Source organism: Salvelinus alpinus, chromosome 5 (assembly GCF_045679555.1).
Source record: "Salvelinus alpinus chromosome 5, SLU_Salpinus.1, whole genome shotgun sequence".
In the NCBI taxonomy this organism is placed as follows: Eukaryota; Metazoa; Chordata; class Actinopteri; order Salmoniformes; family Salmonidae; genus Salvelinus; species Salvelinus alpinus.
The window spans coordinates 62,656,972-62,681,961 of record NC_092090.1 but is presented as its reverse complement, the minus strand read 5'-3'; the positions used below and the strand labels follow the sequence as shown (position 1 = coordinate 62,681,961).

Sequence of the window (24,990 nt, the reverse complement as noted above, 5' to 3'; positions counted from 1 at the left end):
GCGGCAATACACCTTTTTGGGTTGTAGTCCGGCATAAAACCCACAGAAGAAGAATAATGACAGATTTGCAGTGTGTTCCCAACTAATCCACAGCTAGACTATTAAAAAAAAAGCTATTGATCCGCTGTGGCTAAATTATAGGCCTACTCCTGGTGTAGTCTTCTGAATCATTTCATTTCTTTCTGAACAGACAGCAGTACTTCTATAACTTTGGCAAATGTATTTCAATTTATCAGGGGTGCTGCGGCATCTCTAGCACCTTCCCCGCATCTATGATTTTTTTTTACATTGAACATTTATTTAACTAGGCAAGTCAGTTAAGAACAAATTCTTATTTACAAAGACGGCCTACCCAGGCCAAACATGGACAACGCTGGGCCAATTGTGCTCCGCCCTATGGGACTCCTGATCACAGCCAGTTGTGATATAGCCCGGGATCAAACCAGGGTCTGTAGAGACGCCTCTTGTGCCTTAGACAGCTGCTCCACTCGGGAGCCCTTCTATAAGTGCAACGCTGGAGAGATGAGAGTTGGATCATCTATCAGAGCAGAGATCATAGAAAGTGAATAGTGAATGTCATTCTAGTTATGTGAGAGATACAGCCGTGATTCTCTCTCTCACCACAGCAATGGCCATGCATTGGTCTATAGGCTACAATGTTGCGCAAACCGTAAACTGGGCAGGCCTAACGCCTATATGCGCAAAATATTACTCAGCATAATCTGGATATGTGTGCAACAAAAGTTCAACATTCACCTTCTGCCACCATTTATGTCAAGCAGTTTACGCATACAGGTTGATGCATATGTTCGATAAATCCAAAGTATGCACAACACAAAATGCACTGCAACTGCCTCTGCAACGCAATGCTGTAAGGCAAACGCAGCGTTCCATTGAAAATTAATGTATTTCTGGTGTACCAAAACGCAATAATCCTGTCTGTGTAATCGAGGCGTTACACGAATCAATCCATAGAATATCAGGCAAGTTTTCACCTTACTTTTTTAGGTGTCAGGAGAATTACAGAGGAGGCAACTTGAATTAACTATTTTTATTCAAATGTTTTACATTACAAATGGTGACAATAATTTTTCATGCCAAGAGAGGTATCGAATCCTGGCAAATGGGTTCCGGAACGAAACAGTCCAAAACTGAGAGGTGCGGATCCGGCTCAAATTAAGCACCGATTGCAACTACTTTCCACTACATGACTATTTTATTTCCAATTGTCATTAGCTACCTACCCCCTTTTCTACCCATTGGAGTCCAACGTTGACTACATCCTGGATTGGTCACACTGGGCAAAGACTGACATTTGGCTCCACCAATAACAGATTGTAAATCGTGCTTGTCGTCTTCCTCTCCTTGCATTTATTTAGTCCGGAAGTGTTTTCTTTGGAGACCAAAACATCATAAAGAATATTTTACCTGAATTGTTGCCAATTTCACATGATTGTGTCCTGAAATTTTAACGCTATACTCGTCCGTGTGTTGCACGCGCGGATTATGAGAGCACCATTCGGAGGGGGGAGCACAGCGTGAACTGGTGAGCAGCAATACAATGTAGCTAGAAGCTAGCTATGCATCCTCAGCTAGTATCCATGTTGCTAACTAGCTATCTATCTAAAACACAGCTGATCTAGCCACTGTTTTACTACTAGCTACTATCCTGTAGTCTTACCATGTAGCCTATTGCTGGATATGTGTTATTTAACAAGTTATTTTTCATTTTCTATAAAGTAATAGTAATAGCTTGCTTGCTATTCTTCCATTTTAAACCCCCAGGCTAAGTGTTTTACATGACAAGTCAGTAGTAAAGGCAGGCACTGTCTAATGATACACATTGTTGCAAAAAAGCATACGAATCCAAAACCTGCTTGCGCCATGCCAATGATAATGCAAATAAACGCACAATGGATATAATTGAGTAAGGTATATCGCAATATATATATACCAATGATTTAAGGCTGAGGGAAGGTAAAGTTTATTCTGATTAATTCGTTTACAAGTCTTGCGTGCTACGTTACAATTTAATCTCTGCCCTCGCTAAAGTTGTATTTACAATGTAGCCTCCTAGCTAGTGAAACCAATAGTTGCAGAAATCATCTTACTCACTCACTGTCTATTGGGCAGTATCATCACTGTACAAACACTAGCTAACTACCTTAAGAATAATCAAATGCGTTGTAGGAAACATTAACTAGCTGCTTGCCTTAATACACAAACAGCGATATTCTAGAGACCTACACTGCCCACTATTGTCACTGTCTGTGCTTGACCAATAATAGCAGCTGCTAAATGCATATACAGGAAACACTGTTGTGAGTCGAGATGGACCTTACAGTAGCGTTCTATTTAGAGGAACTGACCACCAGCTGTTCCATTATATTTAGGCACAGATAGTGTCATAGTTGTGTTTGACCATGACTTGTGATGAAAGACCACACACATTATAGAATAGCAGGGGGAAAGATTGTGTTACTGTCACTTTTTGAAGTTCTTGAAATTCATGTAATGGCATATTTTCCTATTATGGTGAAATAGTGCAGATGTTATGTTACAGTGTTGGCTTGAATGAGATCTAATGCAGGTCAGTGGAACAGTGGAATGTTTTGGAACTTGACTTGCTGTGATCATAGTGGCAGCTCGGTCTTGTCTAGTGCCTTAAGGCTGTCGATTGCTTTTTTTCATTTGAAAGGCAAACATTTTGGTTCAGCAGCCTTCGCAAGAGTTTTGGTAACACTTTCGTAACAGTTTTTATACCTATGTGGCACTACCCTAATTATCCTACACTAGTAACAACATTTGTAGTAATATGTTGTTACATAGGCTAGTACTTTGTGCATTTTGATTAAGCTAATGGACTCACTCTGCGTCCAATAAGTGTTTTAACATGATTTTTCTATGACTACCTCATCTCTGTACCCCACACATACAATTATCTGTAAGGTCCCTCAGTTGAGCAGTGAATTTCAAACACCAATTCAACCACAAAGACAAGGGAGATTTTACAATGCCTCGCAAAGAAGGGCATCCATTGTTAGATGGGTAAAAAGAAGACATTGAATATCCCTTTGAGCATGGTGAAGTTATGAATGACTTTATGGTTGGTTTATTAATACACCCAGTCACTACAAAGATACAGGCGTCCTTCGTAACTCATTTGCCGCAGAGGAAGGAAACCGCTCAGGAATTTCACCATGACATCAATGGTGATTTTAAAACAGTTATAGAGCTTAATGGCTGTGATAGGAGAAAACTGAGGATGGATCAACAACATTGTAGTTACTCCACAATACTAACCTAGTGTGAAAAGAAGGAAAATATTCAAAAACATGCATCCTGTTTGCAATAAGGCACTGAAGTACTACTGCAAAATGTGGCAAAGCAATTAAACTTTTTGTCCTGAATAAAAAGTTATGTTTGGGGCAAATACAACACATTACTGAGTACCAATCTCCATATTTTCAAGCATAGTGGTGGCTGCGTCATGTTATGGGTATGCTTGTAATCGTTAAAGACAGGATAAAAAAGAAAGAGAATGGAGCTAAGCACATGCAAAATCCTAGAGGAAAACCTGGTTCAGTCTGCTTTCCACCAGACACTGGGAGATGAGTTCACATTTCAGCAGGACAATAACCTAAAAAAACAAGGTCAAATCTACACTGGAGTTGCTTACCAAGAAGAAAGTGACTGTTCCTGAGTAGCTGAGTTACAGTTTTGACTTAAATCTACTTGAAAATATATGGAAAGACTTAAATGGTTGTCTAGCAATGATAAACAACTAATTTGACAGCTTGAAGAATTTTGAAAAGAAGAATGGGCAGATATTGCACAATCCAGGTGTACAAAGCTCTTAGATTTACCCAGAAAGACTCACCGCTGTAATCGCTGCCAAAGGTGCTTTTACAAAGTATTAACTCATGAGTGTGAATACTTATGTAAATGAGATGTATCTGTATTTCATTTTCAGTACATTTGCTAAAATGTCTAAAAACATGTTTTCACTTTGTCATTATGGGGTATTGTGTGTAGATGGGTGAGGAAAAACAATCTATTTAATCCATTTTGAATTCAGGCTGTAACACAACAAAATGTGGAATAAGTCAAGGGGTAGGAGTACTTTCTGAAGGCATTATGTGTTGTTTTCTGCATTATTTAGTTTTTATCTCTTAATCAATGCAAGACATATCTGGTATTTTAACTGTCATGGGTAATTCCATGGTAATGGAATTGCGCTGAGACTCAGATTTTATAATTAAAATCTATGCCAAACAAAAACCATTGATTTCATCGATTAACAAACCATACAGCTTTATGCACAATGAGCACTTTAAAAAAAATACATGGACAATTTGATAAAAACACATTTACTGGAAGAACTGTGCAGATGCAAAGTTTGGTAAAATTAATCCGTATAATCTCCCTCAGTTTGTGACCACGTTTTCCAAAAACGCAATTAAATATCTGTTACGAATTAAGATTCAAAGATGTCTGCAGAAAGAATGGGGTGTCAGCTCTGACATGACACCTTGAGATAGAAAAATATATATTTTGGTTCTTGAAGTGGATTTACACCTGGTAACATAATTTCTTCACGGGTCCCTGATCTGTACTACACAGAAATGCATAATTATGGATATGAATGTCATTCTCTTCATGGTGATGTGTCCTAAATAGGTACACAAAGTTAGAAATATGCAATATCCTTTGCATATTTAGGTATTATTCTACACACTTGCTATTATTTTAATGGACTCCGCCACCAAACAAGAACAAATGTGGTTGGACCGGACTAAATCTGAACCAATCATAGGCATCTATGTTTTACAAGTTTTGATATCAAAGTACAGAGCACTAGAGCTCAGTATAGTTCAGTACAGTACATTATAGTATGCTCAAGCTCTACTGTGTACTGTACTTAACTCTACTCCACTCTATATTACTGTACAGTACAGGACTGTACTGAATTATAATGTACTTTTCTTAACTGTACTGTACTTTGTTGTCCAAAGTTGTGAAACCTAGACCTGACCAGACCAAATCTAAACCAATCATGGACGTCTAGATGTTTGGGCCAAATGAAGGCCGGTCCAGATATCTCTGCACGTTGAAAGCAAGACAAGGGCGGACTGACCAAATTTCAACTACTTTTCAACGTCCATGGACGTCCGGTGTCGGTCGGTGCTCAGTGGGTGAGGATGCCGGTTACAGTAAATGGAGAGACGGGGCTCATGGGTAGGTGTCAATACGAGCTGGGAGAGGAGACGTTAATTAGAGAGAGCGCGAGAGAGAGGGGGACGGGTTGTCCAGACTTTTCATGTTCTTGCTTTGACCACCAGACGACAAAAAGGTAAAGAAAAGTTATGAGCTGATCATAACAGTATGCCAGTGGAAGGGAGGACAATAGCAGGAGACCCTATGAGCTGAACATAACAGTATATCAGTGGAAGGGAGGACAGTAGCAGGAGACCCAACTGTGGTTTGTGACTACTAGGATTTCCCATTGTAGCCAATTCAATTGCAGAAATTCCGTTACTGATTTGGTAACAGAATTTCAAGTTTGAATCGCTTAATAATTCATAAACAAAATTAATATCAGTAAAAACATAACTAATTTATAGATCTACCAATACCTGTGCACTTACCGGCGCACTTTCATTATCCTCCCTCCTGATGAGGGAGAGAAATGTGAAAATATCTTAGATAAGTGGGTTTGTAGTAACGGAATTTCAAGACATAAGGCAATGTTTCTTAAACTTACAGAAGGCATAAAAAAAATCTAAACGGAATATATATTATATTATTAGCTGGCAGGGGTCTTTACTTCAACATTATTGTGTTTTGATGTATTTCTAATACTTTTTAAGACTTTTTCTGGTAGATGTTTTTTAAGAACTGCTTTCCATCTGTTTGACAAGAAATCAAAGTCTGCTTAATTCCTAATTTCTAGGATGGAAAATGTTTGGTGAATGTCTATATGCCTTAATTTCTCAAACATAGACTCTTAGCTTTCATTTTTACACCCAATTTGACATGCTCCTATAGACTTCAAATTGGTGCTCATGGGTCCATTTACATGGAAATGACATGTGTAATTCTGTTCTTTTATGTCCTTCTTTCTTCCCTTACCCAGAGTCTCCGTGAGTCATCTATATGGGCCATCTTCTCTCGAAAAATGGTTACCGCCTGAACAAGAGGACACGCAAGCTGCACCACAGGAAGAAGAAGAAGAGGAACTGCTTCCTGCAGGGGCCCTGCATGCTCTGCTTCATCGTCCACGGCAACAGCGGGGGCCTCGACGACGACGACAGCGACCAATTGGAGACCGGTGTCAACGGCGGAGGCAGAGGACGTTGTCACATCAACACAGGTGGTACCGGAATCGGAAGCACCTCAAAGCTCGCTGGGCGGTACGCTGTTCTCACTTCTCCTGAGGACTGTGCCAAGTTCCTGCTGTCGCCAAGGGAACTAGCCATCTGGGAGGGCCAAGGGAGGAGTCTACTGTCTGCCGTGCCGGCTAAGCTGATTCCACCGCCAGCGCTGTTCCGGAGTGCAGGGATTCCAGTGCCCATAGCTGTGGCTGTTTCTGTGCCTGGTAGTGCCAGTGACTACGCTGAGATGGTGAGAAACTAGAAAGGATTTATTCCTAGTGCTGCTGAGTTAATTGTTTAATTCATGTAATTGATTGGCCAGAGTCCACTCACTTGATGTCCCAGGTTTGAGTCAGTCCCTGATTTCAGAAGGGAAGGATGAAAATCGACAGACACGATCTGAACAGTTTGCTCTCGTACCGTACACTTCCTGGTATCTCTTCTGATGTCATCTCTGTCGAATCCCTTTCCACGTGGTTTTCTGTGATCTGTGTCTGATCCTTGTTTCTTTCCTCCAAGGTGTGTAAGAGGAAGTGTGCGGAGGTGCAGAGGTGCACACCCTGTAAGCAGCCGCGATGTGCCTTCCCTGTCCCTGAGGGAGGTGTGGAGGATGGAGGAGGAGGAGGAAGTGGGGATGCCTCCTCTAACTCCGGGACCGGCCACTGCCACCTCTGCCCACTGCCCTCATCCTCTTCCTCCTCATCCTCGTCTGTCGAGGGCTGCTGTGGGATGGCTCTCCATGGCGATTCGCTGCCCCAGAGTTCTGACTCCTCCCCCTGCTGTCCGCATCACCATGACGACTGCCAGGGGAGAGGCAGTGACGTGATTGACACATCCAGCATCAACCGCCTCCCCTCCTCCATCCTGCTTAAGGTCAGAGGTCACCACTAGAGTGCAGTTAATTTGGGAGGTGGATGCTTTCAAAGGCTTTTATTCTAACTGAAACTAACTGAAATGGGCTGGATGTAGCCTGGGTACCCGTCTGTTTAGCTCCACTGCTTGTACTCTGTGTCATTGCCAAACAACAGGCTGGATGTGGGTGGATACACAACCTGTTAATGTGTTTTCTGTTCCTCTCAGGTGTTCTCCCACCTGTCGGTGAAAGAACGCTGTCTGTGTGCCTCGCTGGTCTGTAAGTACTGGAGGGACCTCTGCTTAGACTTCCAGTTCTGGAAGCAAATTGACCTCAGTGGCCTACAACAAGTGAGTACAACATTTGAGACATTTTATAGTAACATTTTAATTAAAAATGTAAACGCAACATGCAACAATTTCAAAGATTTGACTGAGTTACAGTTCATAGAAGGAAATCAGTCAATTGAAATTCATTCATTAGGCCCTAATCTATGGATTTCATATGACTGGGCAGGGTTGCAGCCATGATTGGGCCTGGGAGGGCATAGGCCTACCCACTGTGGAGTCAGGCCCAGCCAATCAGAATGAGTTTTTCCCCACAAAAGGGCTTTATTACAGACAGAATATGAAACATTTCTGGGGTATTTCATTTCATCTCGTGAAAAATGGGACCAGCACTTTACATGTTGTGTGTATATATTTTTTGTATTGTTCATGTATTTTAAAGTGTTTATTATGTGACTATATGTTTATCACAGACCACTTTCTCATCAAACTTTACCTTGAGCGTTAACCTCTCTCTCTCTCTCTCTCTCTCTCTCTCTCTCTCTGCACTCACTCACTCACTCACTCACTCACTCACTCACTCACTCACTCACTCACTCACTCACCCACCCACACCCCCCTCAGGTAAATGATGACCTCCTGGTGAAGATAGCGTCTCGGAGGCAGAATGTGACGGAGTTAAACATCTCCGACTGTCGTGGCGTGCAGGATCACGGTGTGTGTTCCCTGGCGGCCCACTGCCCGGGCCTTCAGAGGTACACAGCCTACCGCTGTAAACAGCTGAGTGACCTGTCCCTCAGCTCCCTGGCCTTACACTGTCCTCTGCTGGCCAAGGTCCATGTTGGCAACCAGGACAAACTGACAGACGACGCACTCAAAAAGGTGCTTCATCTCTCCATCTCTCTCTCCATCTCTCTCTCCATCTCTCTCTCCATCTCTCTCTCCATCTCTCTCTCCATATCTCTCTCTCTCTCCATATCTCTGCCTCTGCCTCTCTCTCTCTCTCTCTCTCTCTCTCTCTCTCTCTCTCTCTCTCTCTCTCTCTCTCTCTCTCTCTCTCTCTCTCTCTCTCTCCCCCCTTAATCCATCAGTCGATCAATCTGATGCATTAACACTTTGTACAATGCATTTATAACATGTTTATCAGGCTTAACCCTTCTCTCCCCCTCTCTCTTGTGTCCCTAGTTAGGAGAACACAGTTCAGAGTTGAAGGACATCCACCTGGGCCAGTGCTACAGTATTACTGATGAGGGGATGGTGGCTCTGTCCAAGGGATGTCCCAAGCTGCAGAGAATCTACATGCAAGAGAACAAACTGGTGAGTACCCTACCCAGTTTTTAGGCTACAACACAATGTTCCCATTGACACCGGTTGGACTGCAAAACAAGGTAGAGGGCCCGCCCTGTCTCTGTAGTGTTAGGGGAAACGCTGCCTACATGTTTGACTTTAAATCTAGGGAAGGGGGAAAAAAAGTGTGGATCACACACACTCTGTCTGTCTGGGGCCCTGAAGGCTACTAGAGAACCGTTGAGTGGCGTCTCTGTGATGTGTAATGTGAAACAGCCTAGGTAGGTGATGTTTGTGTGCGTTTACTGTGTGTGTGTGTGTGTTGGATAGAGGGGTTGTGGTGTATTTTTTTGCTGTTGGCATCGAAGGATCGTGATCTATCTGTTTCAAATGAAAGGCAAATCCCAAACTCCAAGTCAAATCTGTTGAAAACATGCGAAGAGGCATAGACTGAAGGAGAGGACTGCATGCATTTTTGGTTGTGTAGGTTTGATTTCTCTAAGTATGCTTGTTGTGTGTCTGCTGGTGGTGTCGGGGTGTTTTGGGGACAGTCACTGTTAGAGTGCAGTGTGAGGATGCGCCAAGTCCTCTAACACAGGGGGTCTGCACTTGCACAACAAAATAAAAATGGATATTCTGCACCCCTTGGTTTGTGTGCCAGCTGGCAATACAAGCTATATTATTAATACTCCCTGGACACACACACACACACACACGACACACACATTGGCTGGGGTCCCTGAGCTAGCTTCATGTGGAGGATTCCCAGATTTCCAGCTCATTCCCTCCTGATTCCAGGAATCTCCCAACCAGGTATTCTGTAAAAACCTGAGAATTTGGGTAAAAATCTCAGAACTTTGCATTTCTGGTTGTGGTGGAATCTTGTTCATTTTAGTTGGGTGTCTGTGTTGTACCAGTAGTCACTGGTTCTGACAGCGGCCTGCTAACACTAGAACCCTGCAGTGAGACATCTCGGCGGCGGTTGAACACAGATTTTGGCTTGTTTTCATGTTCTGCAGGGGATTTGGACATCCTGACAACCTGAATCTCTGGCTTTGAAAGCCTGTTGGATAAAGTGTGTCCACTCCTTTCCTAATGTAGCTTATCAAAAAGCCTCAGTGACTAGAGTACTTCCTGACTGTCTATTGTATAAGGGCAATTCCATGGTAACGGAATTACGCTAAAACAGATTTGTTCACTTTTAAAATGTATCCAAAACAAAAACCATTGATTTCAAAGTTGAACAAACCATAGAACTTTACGCAAAACAGTGGAGGCTGCTGAAGGGAGGATGGTTCATAGTAATGGCTGGAATGGAGTCACTGGAATGGCATCAACCAATGGAATCCACATGTTTGATACCATTCCATTGACTCCATTCCAGCCATTATGAGCCGTCCTCCCCTCAGCAGCCTCCACTGATGCACAAGTACTACTTTTAACAATTTCCACGGAAAAGTTTACAGAAACACATTCATAGGAAGAACTGTGCAGATACAAAGTTTGGTAACTAAGGTAAAACTAAGGGAGATTTTACCCAAATTCTCTTACCGAACTTGGCATCAGCACAGTTTTTCCAGTACATTGTATTTTTTATTTTTTTTACTGTGTAAATTATTGAAAGTAGTAATTGTGCATAGAGTTGTATGGTTTGTTAAACTTTTTGAAATCAACGCTTTTTGTTTGTCATACATTTTAAAGTGCGAAATCGGAGTCTCAGCGTAATTCCACTACCGTGGAATTGCCCATAACCCACCCAGTTTGACATGTCTCCCCAGTGATGCACTTATTCCCCAGTGTGAATGTTGAACGATCCCTGACAGTGCCTTCCCTTCACCACTAGAGGTCAGTGGTACTTCACTATTGAACGTGGCCAGCCAAGGTTGCAGTAGCTAGATAAAGTGTGTTCTTTTAACAAAGCCACAGAGGCTGGCTAGAATCCTCTACATTTGTCACTTCCATGAAAAGCTTCTCTGGATATGTATGCATTGAGATGTGCAAAGGAGTTCTGTTTCCAAGTGTATTGAATAGCATTTCATCATAATCCGCCCTCTTTATTCTCGAGCCTAATGGCTTGGTCTTCCTTGCCTCAAAATATTTCTCTCTCCTCTGAGTGATTATGCTCCTGATGAATTAGTCCACTTAAAGTTATTAACAATGGCTCAGTCTGTTAAAATCCCGTTCATCATCTTAACAGTTATGAAAATAGCGATTATAGCGAGGCGAGAGATTCATTTAGGTGCTAATGATATTTCAACGCGGCAGTATCAATTTCAGACAGTCATTTTTCAGATGTGAGATTGCGTGAAGTTTTCTGGCTTCCTCTTCATATCATGCCGTCGGAAAAAATGGATTGTGAATATTTTTAGGAGTTGTTATGTCTAGCCGCTCTCATTGCTTTGGCCTGATATTGTCATTAAGTTTGCCTGTTATTAAGAAGGACAGGAACACTTTCCGCCCTCTCTCCTCTCCGTAGACGATTCTCATTCTCTCACAGCGTTGCCTGCTAGAGTTTCTCTCCCCAACTGTTTTGAGGAATCAAATGCAATAGCTCGATAAGTAATTCCCTTTTCTAATTGGACATTTTGGACCAGATTAAAGAATTGATTTAATCTCCGTAAGAAGGAAAGTGGGCAAAATTGTGATTTGTTTACAGTTGTCTTGTAGGCCTAAGGATAAATCTCTATCTCTGGATCCAAATGTGGCTGCTGGTTTTCATGGTTTCTCCTGTGTTTAGCTCGAAAACATAAATGAACTATTTTACATTTACAGACTTTTTTTTAGTGTGAGACTGAGGATAAACATATTTTGACTGAGTCATAGGTGCCCTATGGAATCTAGCCTATGAAGTGTTTTGATGAGAGGATTTAGTTGACTGCGTAAAAACAAGTCTTGTTTCCTAGTGAAATGTTTCTTATCTGCTGTGTGTAGCAGTGCAGGCCTCTCTATGAGAATAGGACATGTTCGGTGTCTCTTTATCCTTCTCCCTTTCTCTCACCTCATTTTTCACTGGACAAATTCATCTTCCTCTGAGGTCATAGTTTAGAAGGCATTGTCAGTTCTTCTCTCTCTTATCCCTGGTCTTCTGCCCTCTCCCTTCTCTCTCTCTCTCTGTCCGTCTGCGGGAGATGCGTGTACAGTTCCCTCTGTCCTGTGGGGTTAGGAGGCCAGGCACCGGCAGGTCTACTCTGACATCTGAAGCCTTTACGAAACATCTTTTATCACAACGGCCCCCAATTCACTCACTGACAGGTCCCTCTCTCTTTCTCTCGCTCGCATGCCTCATCTTTCCCACTGCCTCCCTTCTTCTCTTTTCCTGCCCCCCCCCCCCCCCCCCCCCCCTTCCCCTAATGTAATGTAACAGGATCCTGTCCCTTTCAATCAGTGAGGAATGGAGATGATCCATCGACTCTGGTGTTCTGTCCTTTTTCCTTTCCTCCTCCCTCCTCTCCTTTCTGGCCTTCTTCTAATTGAATAATTAAAAAAGCCGGAGTACTTTTCTGTGCTCTCTCTCTCTCTCTCTCTCTCTCTCTCTCTCTCTCTCTCTCTCTCTCGCTCGACTCTTATGGTGGTTTCTCTCTTCTTTGGCTCGAGGCCTCCTGCTCTCATCAACATACAGTATCTAGTCTGGAACTCTTTAACAGTTTAGAATTTTTTTTTGAATCCTTTCACGGAGGGAGTCTGTCACACTAAGCTGATGAAGTAGACAATTCTCTTTCTAGCTAGCCTATTTAAAAAAAAATTATAATAATTTTTTTTTTTTTTTAAACTACATTGAGTGTTGTAAGGAGGACTATTCTTCCGTGTGTAGAAGTTGAGGAATAATGACCTGTGTGACTATGGCCTGTGTGACTGGCTAGAGTCACTGCTCTCACCTTCCGTTTCCCTGTCAGATCTCAGCTAGTTAGCCTGGTCTGGCTGGCTGTGGGTGTTGGCCAGTGGAGTCTGTACAGACGCAGAGAATTACTATTTTTGAGCTCCAGTGATTTCTCAGGTGAAGCTCTGATGGTTGGGTCTTAATCTCTTTTTTTATTTTTATTTTTTATTTTTGCTCTCTATTTCTCTCTCGCTCTCTTTCCCCCACCCACTCTTTCTCCTTTTCTCTCCCCATCTCCCTGACAGCTCTCTGTGTCCACACAGTACTTAGGTGAAATGGCTGATTTGAACCGCTGAATGTTTCTCTCTGCTTAGGCTGCCGTGTGGGAGGAGGAATAGAGAGAACTTTCCAGAAGAAGTTTGTCGGACTAGAAAAGTGTTTTGTTTTTAAAATGGGATCACCTCACCTGTGTAAGTAAAGAGTAAAGTGGTGTGTGTTCATACTCTATTTATCTTGTCCATATTTACTGAATCTCTGCCATTGTAGGGATTGTTTCAGTCTGTTTTCAGACATTTTATTTGAGCTCTTGTTGTTTTGCCTTTCATATTCTGTTTTCTCTCTGTCTGCCTCAGAGGACAAGGACTTATATAATACCAAACTCCTCCTCTTCTCATATTAATGTGTCCTTGGCTAGGAGAGAGACGTCCCCGGAAGTTGAGCTGAGAGTTTTGTCAATACAGACAAAGTATTGTGTAGGCTTATCAGCTCAACAGATCGCAGCCATTCTTCTACATGAATAATTATATTCCATTAGTTCCTTACAATTGCACAGGAGTATCGCAATTTTAGAAACGTTTATCCACATTTTTTATCCCTCTTCCTTTGCTTCTCCTTCCTCTCCTTTCCTGGTGGAATAAAAGCGTGTTTCTTTAATTCTCCAGCGAGGTGATGACACGGTAACAGTGGTTTTAGCCAAACAAAAATCACTGATTTGCAAAGTTTAACAAACCATCCAACTCTATGCACAATGACTACTTTTAACAATTTCCACAGAAAATATGACAAAAACACGTTTACTCAAAGAACAGTGCAGATGTAGTTTGGTAACAGAATGACGGTAAAATCTCCCTCATTTTATGTGACCACGTTTTTCAAGAAATCTGTTAAATATATATATATATATATATATATATATATATATATATAATTAAGATTGAAAGATATCTGCAGAAAGAATGTGGTGTCAGTTATGATATGACACCTTGAGTTTGAAAAACATCTAATTTGGTTATTGAACTGCAGCTGAGTGATTCCGCACAAAACTATAAAAAAAATTGTTGTGATTTTCGAATGTAATCCATAGAATAGTCATTTGGAGGAAGGATTGTTGACATATATTTGACATTTGTATGTAAAAGTAATATAATGAAATGTGCCAAATATTTTTTTAAATATATTTTCTATATGCATGTGTATTTTATTATATTCATACATTTATGTCGAAAAATAGATGGAAACATACAACTCATATTACACAGCAAGCGGTAAAGCTTCATATGACACCAATATTTGCTTTGTAGCACCTACAGATGAACCATTATGGAGTCTGAAAGGGGGCCTGGGTGAGGCCAAAATGGCGCAAATATGCCAACTTTAATTATTTTGAAAATTATGTTTTTAGATACAAATGTCAACAATTCTACCTCCAAAGGACTAGTCGTCTATGGATTGCATTTAGTAAAAATCCACAAAATCATGGCCTTTTTTTGTCTGGGTATCATGAGGAATCACTTAGTAAGTGACGTGGATTAACACCCGGTAACAGGATAATAGTAACAGAATGACATCATGGGTCCCTGATCTGTACTATACAGAAATTCATATTTATTAACATCATTCTGTTCATGGTGATCCATAATGAATAGGTACATGCAAAGGTAGAAAAATTTAATATCATAAATGTCTTTCACAAGATTGGACAGTACAGCACAGTAGAGTACTGTGCTGTAGAGTTTATTACAGTGCAGTAGAGTACACTAGAGTGGAGTACAGTATAATTGACTGTATTGTGCTTTCCAAACTTGTGAAACAGACGTCTATGATTGGCTTAGATTTGGACTGACCAAATTTCCACTACTTTACGACGTCCGGGGACTTCCGGTGTCGGTCGGTCTTCAATGAGCGAGAGGGCTGGTTACAGTCAATGGAAAGAGAGAGGGGCTTATGGGTAGGTGTCAGTGCCGTGAGAGGTGACATTAACTGCACAGAGAGAAGAGTGGGAGGGGTTGTACTGACTTTAAACCAAAGAAAATATGTGACCACCACGTGATAGAAATAGAAACAGTTATGAGCTGAACATAACAGTATGCCAGTGGAAGGGAGGACAGAAGCATGTGACCCAACTGTGGTTTGTGAATACTATGAATTTCCAATGTAGCCAATTCAGCTGCAATTCAGCTGTTACTGATTTTTCTTTTTTTGGGGGGGGGGGGGTCATTCTGTTACCAATTTGGTAACAGAATGACAGGTTTTAATCACTTAATAAATCATAAATCAAATTGTTGTCATTAAAAACACTATAACTATCACTATAACTAATTTTTAGGTCTACCTTTTTGCTTCTTACTGCTTCTGTGAACTTTCATTATCCTACCCCCTCACGAGGGAGAGAAATGAACAAATATCTTAAAGTTATATGGGTTTTAATAACCGAATTATGACACTAGGCAATATTTCTTTAACTTACAGAAGGCAAATATTTTCTGCAAAACTCAATAGAAATGCTGATATTATATAGTTGAAGAGGTCTTCAACATTATTGTGTTTTGAAGTATTTCTAATACCTTTTTTAAGACCTTTTTCTGCTCAATGTTTTCCAAGACCCCCTTTTCCATCTATTTGACCAGAAATCAAGGCTTTGCTTATTCTTGCTTATTCTTTGCTTATTTTTCAGGATGGAATATGGTCGCACATTTGATGTACTGTATATACCTTATTTTATCAAAAATATAGAACTCTTAGCTTTCATTTGACATCAAATGTGATGTGCTCCTATGATCTTGAACTTCACATGTTTGTGCTCATGGGGCTTTTTCCATGAAAATTCCCCATAGGAACTGTCTGTCTTGGACTCGCTCCTGGGAACATGTGTCTGTCTGTTATTTATAAATATATAATACAGCTATAACCGTGTGTGTGTGTAGATATATACACACACACACACACACGGTTTTGATTAACCAGTTTTAATTAGCTTAAATGTGTGTATGTGTAATTGGAATTGGAGATGACCTGCAATAGATTACCATGTGCCCTCAATTTAGCTCTAATTACTTGCATATATCCCTTTTTTTCTCCTTCATATATCCTCTCCTTTTTCCCTGAAATCTGTCCATCTTGGCTAATCCTCGTCGCCTGGGAGAGGGTGGCGTGTGACGGCTGTGTTTGTGTGAACAGAACTCCGAACAGGGACCACGGAACACTCAGACACTCAGGGTGACGTGGTGTCACTGTGACTGGCGTCTGTTTAGCCATTGGTCAGTCACATACACCTCATATCCCTCCCTGATAGGTTGACGGCTTGTGAACATTACAGGGTAATTAAAGCCAGAGAAGTGTTTTGAGGTCATCACGGTTCAATAACAGTCCAGTGCAGGATGACTAGTCAGTGATCTGTGTATTTATGCTACATCAGATTTAACTAGCTCGAACAAAGGGAGAACCGGGGAACAGGAAGTGGTAACAAGTGCTGTCAGTTATGGGAGACCTGTTCTGACATGACACCCCCCTGGCTAGTTTAAACACTGGGAGACACATGGGAAATATTGGGCAAGCTAGACGGATTTTTCTCCCTCGCTGAGAAGTTGTCCCGGGAATTATTTTGGATTGATTAGAGATAAGTAGAAACATCCCAACCTGCGGATGGGAGGAACGCTCCCCACAGCCGTCTTCCCTCGCAGAGGAAACAATCCAGTGGCGTTCTCCGTTCTGTGTGACATGGAGGATCCGTCTACTTTGGCTTGAGCATGGCGGGATGACACGACACGCTACTGGACCTGAAGTATTACTAAGGACAGGAAGTGACCTGTTGGATGTGGGGTCACAACGGGCGGGGGTCTCCTACCCGCGTGAATGGCTGAGAGTTCACCAGCGGGCCAGCTTGTGTCGGGACCCTGCCGTTCAGAGTGAGAGCGGGTCTAAGATGACACAATCATGTTGACGTCATACGAAATCATTATACCAATCAATAATATGTCGTTTCATACAAATTATATACAGTGGGGCAAAAAAGTATTTAGTCAGCCACCAATTGTGCAAGTTCTCCCACTTAAAAAGATGAGAGAGGCCTGTAATTTTTTATCATAGGTACACTTCAACTATGACAAACAAAATGAGAAAGAAAAATCCAGAAAATCACATTGTAGGATTTTTAATGAATTTATTTGCAAATTATGGTGGAAAATAAGTATTTGGTCACCTACAAACAAGCAAGATTTCTGGCTCTCACAGACCTGTAACTTCTTCTTTAAGAGGCTCCTCTGTCCTCCACTCGTTACCTGTATTAATGGCACCTGTTTGAACTTGTTATCAGTATAAAAGACACCTGTCCACAACCTCAAACAGTCACACTCCAAACTCCACTATGGCCAAGACCAAAGAGCTGTCAAAGGACACCAGAAACAAAATTGTAGACCTGCACCAGGCTGGGAAGACTGAATCTGCAATAGGTAAGCAGCTTGGTTTGAAGAAATCAACTGTGGGAGCAATTATTAGGAAATGGAAGACATACAAGACCACTGATAATCTTCCTCGATCTGGGGCTCCACGCAAGATCTCCCCCCGTGGGGTCAAAATGAGCAAAAATCCCAGAACCACACGGGGGGACCTAGTGAATGACCTGCAGAGAGCTGGGACCAAAGTAACAAAGCCTACCATCAGTAACACACTACGCCGCCAGGGACTCAAATCCTGCAGTGCCAGACGTGTCCCCCTGCTTAAGCCAGTACATGTCCAGGGCCGTCTGAAGTTTGCTAGAGAGCATTTGGATGATCCAGAAGAAGATTGGGAGAATGTCATATGGTCAGATGAAACCAAAATAGAACTTTTTGGTAAAAACTCAACTCGTCGTGTTTGGAGGACAAAGAATGCTGAGTTGCATCCAAAGAACACCATACCCACTGTGAAGCATGGGGCTGGAAACATCATGCTTTGGGGCTGTTTTTCTGCAAAGGGACCAGGACGACTGATCTGTGTAAAGGACAGAATGAATGGGGCCATGTATCGTGAGATTTTGAGTGAAAACCTCCGTCCATCAGCAAGGGCATTGAAGATGAAACGTGGCTGGGTCTTTCAGCATGACAATGATCCCAAACACACCGCCCGGGCAACGAAGGAGTGGCTTCGTAAGAAGCATTTCAAGGTCCTGGAGTGGCCTAGCCAGTCTCCAGATCTCAACCCCATAGAAAATCTTTGGAGGGAGTTGAAAGTCCGTGTTGCCCAGCAACAGCCCCAAAACATCACTGCTCTAGAGGAGATCTGCATGGAGGAATGGGCCAAAATACCAGCAACAGTGTGTGAAAACCTTGTGAAGACTTAAAGAAAACGTTTGACCTCTGTCATTGACAACAAAGGGTATATAACAAAGTATTGAGATAAACTTTTGTTATTGACCAAATACTTATTTTCCACCATAATTTGCAAATAAATTCATAAAAAATCCTACAATGTGATTTTCTGGATTTTTTTTCTCATTTTGTCTGTCATAGTTGAAGTGTACCTATGATGAAAATTACAGGCCTCTCTCATCTTTTTAAGTGGGAGAACTTGCACAATTGGTGGCTGACTAAATACTTTTTTGCCCCACTGTACATAATGAGAAACTGCTGTCAATTTTATCTTGACTCCAACTTCACCTTTATTTATAATATTATTGACTTATTTATTTCTTGGTCTTGAAATTTCGTCACAGCTGTTGCATATATAGGAGGGTTGTATTTAGATGCTTTTGTCAGAATGAAATTGTGATCTGAAAGGAAGGTTTAGAAATGTGCCTTTTGAGTCAGTAGGAGGAGAGAGAACCGTGTCGTCGTGTTTACGAGTGGTGTTTTTTGTTGTTCGGTTAGTGTGATGTGTTGTCATTTTTTTCATTATCCACATGCGTTCATTCCAGACCATAGATGAGATGACCGTAACCTTCTCCCATATAGACGTTACATGATTTGTGCTACTATGTGCCCAGTCCCTCTGTTCTTCGTCTCTTGTCGCTCTTTCTTTCGCTCTTTCTTTCTTCTGCCCCTGTCTCCCCCACCATCTCGCTGTGATTATCCATCTGTGAGGTAACCACCAGTTAGAGCTGCTGTGTTTCTGAGCTGTAGGGATGCTGGTCCCTGTAATGATGACTATCAGGCAACACAGGGGACCAGGCTATCAAACGTCCCCCCACTCCCCAGGTGCTCGAGGTGGAAATTGCCACTATTTTCTCTCTCTCGCTCTCCTCCCACATCCCTTTTTTTCCCCCTCCACTTGCTCTACCTTTACTTCTCGCCCTCTTTCGTATACCCTCGCTGCTACACTTGCTCCTCTCTTCTATCCATCTCTCTCCTTCACCTCATCTTATTTCTCATTCTGCCTCTCTCTCCCCCCTCTGTAGTCTTTGACGTCTAGCTATGTATCCCTCAGAAAGCATGTGAAAGCTGTGTCCTGTGGTTATGAGTGAGGACCATGTTTGGGGGACATCCAGTTGATCATCTCTCAGGTTCACAAGTCATCAGGTCCATTTATTGAATGTTTGCTGTGCTTCCATTGACGGCCTGGCTGTCTGGATCCAGACACGCTGCTGTCGATATGTTCACCTCGCCGTCTGGCCTTCAACAACAAAAAAACGCCGGAACAGGAGAGGACAGAAGCAATGGAGAGACGCCAGGCGAGGAGTTTTGTAAATGTCAGGTCTGGCCTCTAGATATGAGTGTCTGTGGAGTGAACTTTCCCTTAAAAGATGTTCAGGGGATTACGCGGTGACCGTCCTTCTCAGACAAAGACCCTGGTTGGAAGAAAGGACCGTGGTTTAAAAAGGTTCCTTTGTGGCGACAGGAGATGGCCTAGTGCGGTTCTTCAGGTTAAGGTTTGGTGTTTGTTATGTAGCTGGTGGACTCTTTCTAAGCATAGATCAGACAAGGCGAGGCTGTGCTGTTTTTCTCTTTTGTTACAGAACAAACATGGACCCAGCTCGCTAAGTTGCTTTTGAACGATGAAACACCAAGGTTTTCTATCACCGTGCACCTTTGCCAGGTCTTCTGTGAACCTCTGTCTCTTTATTCGCGATACCCGTCTCAGTCACTTGAATGATTTGTCTTGTGCCCTGTCAATAATGTAAAGCAGAAATACCTCAATTCACTAAACATCACCGACCGTGATCGATGATATCTTTCAATCCAACATCTTGTGTCCACTTGAGCCTGTTTGTTATAGCTGTATTAACTCTTATATAGCTGATAGGCCTATTTGTTTACAGGTGGGCCTACAGTTAAAATCTGGGTAAAGGGTTGCTGGGAGCTCAAAAGAAAGGAATCAAGTTGAGAGTCTGTTCATCCACTGCAGTGTGTTGGTAGCTGAGGCTGTTGTATCATACCTTGACCTGCAGATGGCGCCGTAAGAATGGTTCTGAACAGGATATCAGTGTTGCTTCGATGACTACAGAGAGTAAAAAAAAAAAATCCCCTTTTCAGTATATGAAGACTGGAAACATGCCTAAAATAAGCAGCCATTTGGCCTTAAGTTCATCTTTTGGCTTTTTAGCAGCACAAAGTGGAACCGAAGCACATTTTTCAACATCTCCAACATAAATAATGGGAAGGAAATTCTCTGGGACAGTGGACCGACTCAACCCTGAGGATGAACAGCTCGTGTGCTGGATCACTGGTTGCTGCAGCATAGCCTGTTAACTAGGATATACAGTAGTATAGGAGTATCACTGTAGTATTCTAGGAGTATCACTGTAGTAGTATAGGAGTATCACTGTAGTAGTATCACTGTAGTAGTATGGGAGTATCACTGTAGTAGTATAGGAGTATCACTGTAGGAGTATAGGAGTATCACTGTAGGAGTATAGGAGTATCACTGTAGGAGTATAGGAGTATCACTGTAGGAGTATCACTGTAGTGTTCTAGGAGTATCACTGTAGTAGTATAGGAGTATCACTGTAGTCGTATAGGAGCATCCATGTAGTAGTATAGGAGTACCACCATACTAGTATAGGAGTATCACAGTAGGAGTATCGCTGTAGTAGTATAGGAGTAGCACTGTAGGAGTATCACTGTTGTAGTATAGGAGTATCACTGTAGGAGCATCACTGTAGTAGTGTAGTAGTATAGGAGTATCACTGTAGTAGTATCACTGTAGTAGTATAGGAGTATCACAGTAGTAGTATCACTGTAGGAGTATCACTGTAGTATTCTAGGAGTATCACTGTAGCAGTAAAGGAGAATCCCTGTAGTAGTATCACTAGTAGTATCACCGTAGTAGTGTAGTAGTATCGCCATAGTAGTATAGGAGTATCACTGTAGTAGTATAGGAGTATCACTGTAGTAGTATAGGAGTAGCACTGTAGTAGTATAGGAGTAGCACTGTAGGAGTGTCACTGTAGTAGTGTAGGAGTATCACTGTAGTAGTATAGGAGTATCACTGTAGGAGCATCACTGTAGTAGTGTAGGAGTATCACTGTAGGAGTATCACTGTAGTAGTATGGGAGTATCACTGTTGGAGTATCACTGTAGGAGCATCACTGTAGTAGTATAGGAGTTTCACTGTAGTAGTATAGGAGTATCACTGTAGTAGTATAGGAGTATCACTGTAGTAGTATAGGAGTTTCACTGTAGTAGTATAGGAGTTTCACTGTAGTAGTATAGGAGTATCACTGTAGTAGTATAGGAGTATCACTGTAGGAGTATCACTGTAGTAGTATAGGAGTATCACTGTAGGAGCATCACTGTAGTAGTATAGGAGTATCACTGTAGGAGTATCACTGTAGTAGTATGGGAGTATCACTGTTGGAGTATCACTGTAGGAGCATCACTGTAGTAGTATAGGAGTTTCACTGTAGTAGTATAGGAGTATCACTGTAGTAGTATAGGAGTATCACTGTAGTAGTATAGGAGTATCACTGTAGGAGTATCACTGTAGTAGTATAGGAGTATCACTGTAGGAGCATCACTGTAGTAGTATAGGAGTTTCACTGTAGTAGTATAGGAGTATCACTGTAGGAGCATCACTGTAGTAGTATAGGAGTATCACTGTAGGAGTATAGGAGTATCACTGTTGGAGTATCACTGTTGGAGTATAAGAGTATCACTGTAGGAGTGGAGTATCACTGTAGGAGCATCACTGTAGTAGTATAGGAGTTTCACTGTAGTAGTATAGGAGTATCACTGTAGGAGCATCACTGTAGTAGTATAGGAGTATCACTGTTGGAGTATCACTGTTGGAGTATCACTGTTGGAGTATAAGAGTATCACTGTAGGAGTATCACTGTTGGAGTATAGGAGTATCACTGTAGGAGCATCACTGTAGTAGTATAGGAGTATCCCTGTAGTAGTATAGGAGTATCCCTGTAGTAGTATAGGAGTATCACTGTAGTAGTATAGGAGTATCACTGTAGTAGTATCACTGTAGGAGTATCCCTGTAGGAGTATCACTGTAGTGTTCTAGGAGTATCACTGTAGTAGTATAGGGGTATCACTGTAGTAGTATAGGGGTATCACTGTAGTCGTATAGGAGCATCCATGTAGTAGTATAGGAGTACCACCGTACTAGTATAGGAGTATCACAGTAGGAGTATCACTGTAGTAGTATAGGAGTATCACTGTAGGAGCATCACTGTAGTAGTGTAGTAGTATAGGAGTATCACTGTAGGAGCATCACTGTAGTAGTATAGGATTATCACTGTAGTAGTATAGGAGTATCACTGTAGGAGTATCCCTGTAGGAGTATCACTGTAGTGTTCTAGGAGTATCACTGTAGTAGTATAGGGGTATCACTGTAGTAGTATAGGAGTATCACTGTAGTCGTATAGGAGCATCCATGTAGTAGTATAGGAGTACCACCGTACTAGTATAGGAGTATCACAGTAGGCGTATCACTGTAGTAGTATAGGAGTATCAGTGTAGGAGTATCACTGTAGTAGTATAGGAGTATCAGTGTAGGAGTATCACTGTAGTAGTATAGGAGTATCGCAGTAGTAGTATAGGGGTATCACAGTAGGAGTTTCACTGTAGGAGTATCACTGTAGGACCATCACTGTAGTAGTATAGGAGCGCCACTGTAGTAGTGTAGTAGTATAGGAGTATCACTGTAGTAGTATAGGAGTATCACTGTAGGAGCATCACTGTAGTAGTATAGAAGCATCACTGTAGTAGTATAGGATTATCACTGTAGTAGTATAGGAGTATCACAGTAGGAGTATCAATATAGGAGTATCACTGTAGTGGTATAGGAGTATCACTGTAGGAGCATCGCTGTAGTAGTATATGAGTATCACTGTAGTACTATAGGAGTATCACTGTAGTAGTATATGAGTATCACTGTAGGAGCATCACTGTAGTAGTGTAGGAGTATCACTGTAGTAGTATATGAGTATCACTGTAGTAGTATATGAGTATCACTGTAGTAGTATAGTAGTATCTCTGTAGTAGTATCACTGTAGTAGTATAGGAGTAGCACTGTAGTAGTATAGGAGTAGCACTGTAGGAGTACCACTGTACTAGTATAGGAGTATCACTGTAGTAGTATAGGAGTATCACTGTAGGAGTATCCCTGTAGGAGTATCACTGTAGTTTTCTAGGAGTATCACTGTAGTAGTATAGGAGTATCACTGTAGTAGTATAGGAGTAGCACTGTAGTAGTATAGGAGTATTAGTGTAGTAGTATAGGAGTATCACTGTAGGAGCATCACTGTAGTAGTATAGGATTATCACTGTAGTAGTATAGGAGTATCACTGTAGGAGTATCCCTGTAGGAGTATCCCTGTAGTGTTCTAGGAGTATCACTGTAGTAGTATAGGGGTATCACTGTAGTAGTATAGGAGTATCACTGTAGTCGTATAGGAGCATCCATGTAGTAGTATAGGAGTACCACCGTACTAGTATAGGAGTATCACAGTAGGCGTATCACTGTAGTAGTATAGGAGTATCAGTGTAGGAGTATCACTGTAGTAGTATAGGAGTATCAGTGTAGGAGTATCACTGTAGTAGTATAGGAGTATCGCAGTAGTAGTATAGGGGTATCACAGTAGGAGTTTCACTGTAGGAGTATCACTGTAGGACCATCACTGTAGTAGTATAGGAGCGCCACTGTAGTAGTGTAGTAGTATAGGAGTATCACTGTAGTAGTATAGGAGTATCACTGTAGGAGCATCACTGTAGTAGTATAGAAGCATCACTGTAGTAGTATAGGATTATCACTGTAGTAGTATAGGAGTATCACAGTAGGAGTATCAATATAGGAGTATCACTGTAGTGGTATAGGAGTATCACTGTAGGAGCATCGCTGTAGTAGTATATGAGTATCACTGTAGTACTATAGGAGTATCACTGTAGTAGTATATGAGTATCACTGTAGTAGTTTCACTGTAGTAGTATAGTAGTATCTCTGTAGTAGTATCACTGTAGTAGTATAGGAGTAGCACTGTAGTAGTATAGGAGTAGCACTGTAGGAGTACCACTGTACTAGTATAGGAGTATCACTGTAGTAGTATAGGAGTATCACTGTAGGAGTATCCCTGTAGGAGTATCACTGTAGTTTTCTAGGAGTATCACTGTAGTAGTATAGGAGTATCACTGGAGTAGTATAGGAGTATCACTGTAGTAGTATAGGAGTAGCACTGTAGTAGTATAGGAGTATTAGTGTAGTAGTATAGGAGTATCACTGTAGGAGCATCACTGTAGTATTATAGGAGCGTCACTGTAGTAGTATAGTAGTATCACTGTAGTAGTATAGGAGTATCACAGTAGGAGTATCAATATAGGAGTATCACTGTAGGAGTATCGCTGTAGTAGTGTAGGAGTATCACTAGTAGTATATGAGTATCACAGTAGGAGTATCAATATAGGAGTATCACTGTAGTGGTATAGGAGTATCACTGTAGGAGCATCGCTGTAGTAGTGTAGGAGTATCACTGTAGTAGTATATGAGTTTCACTGTAGTAGTTTCACTGTAGTAGTATAGGAGTATCACTGTAGTGGTATAGGAGTATCACTGTAGGAGCATCGCTGTAGTAGTATATGAGTATCACTGTAGTACTATAGGAGCATCACTGTAGTAGTATATGAGTATCACTGTAGGAGCATCACTGTAGTAGTGTAGGAGTATCACTGTAGTAGT

General features: G+C 41.7%; 1 protein-coding gene across 4 annotated transcripts in view; it reads left to right on the top strand.

Annotated features, from left to right (window-relative positions):
* Positions 1 to 1,343: 1,343 nt before the first annotated feature.
* LOC139576443 (F-box/LRR-repeat protein 17-like) overlaps positions 1,344 to 24,990 on the top strand; it is a 321,636-nt gene continuing 297,989 nt past the window's right edge. Inside the window, exons 1-7 of one of the 4 annotated variants that reach the window (XM_071402573.1) lie at positions 1,345 to 1,546; positions 5,016 to 5,195; positions 6,137 to 6,624; positions 6,894 to 7,247; positions 7,455 to 7,577; positions 8,139 to 8,396; positions 8,700 to 8,831. In XM_071402573.1, the coding sequence (XP_071258674.1) occupies positions 6,157 to 6,624; positions 6,894 to 7,247; positions 7,455 to 7,577; positions 8,139 to 8,396; positions 8,700 to 8,831 (1,335 nt within the window). In that variant the 5' untranslated portion in view covers positions 1,345 to 1,546; positions 5,016 to 5,195; positions 6,137 to 6,156. Of the gene's footprint in view, positions 1,547 to 5,015; positions 5,239 to 6,136; positions 6,625 to 6,893; positions 7,248 to 7,454; positions 7,578 to 8,138; positions 8,397 to 8,699; positions 8,832 to 24,990 lie in introns of all 4 variants that reach the window. The other 3 variants (XM_071402572.1, XM_071402574.1, XM_071402571.1) reach the window with 3 other exon arrangements.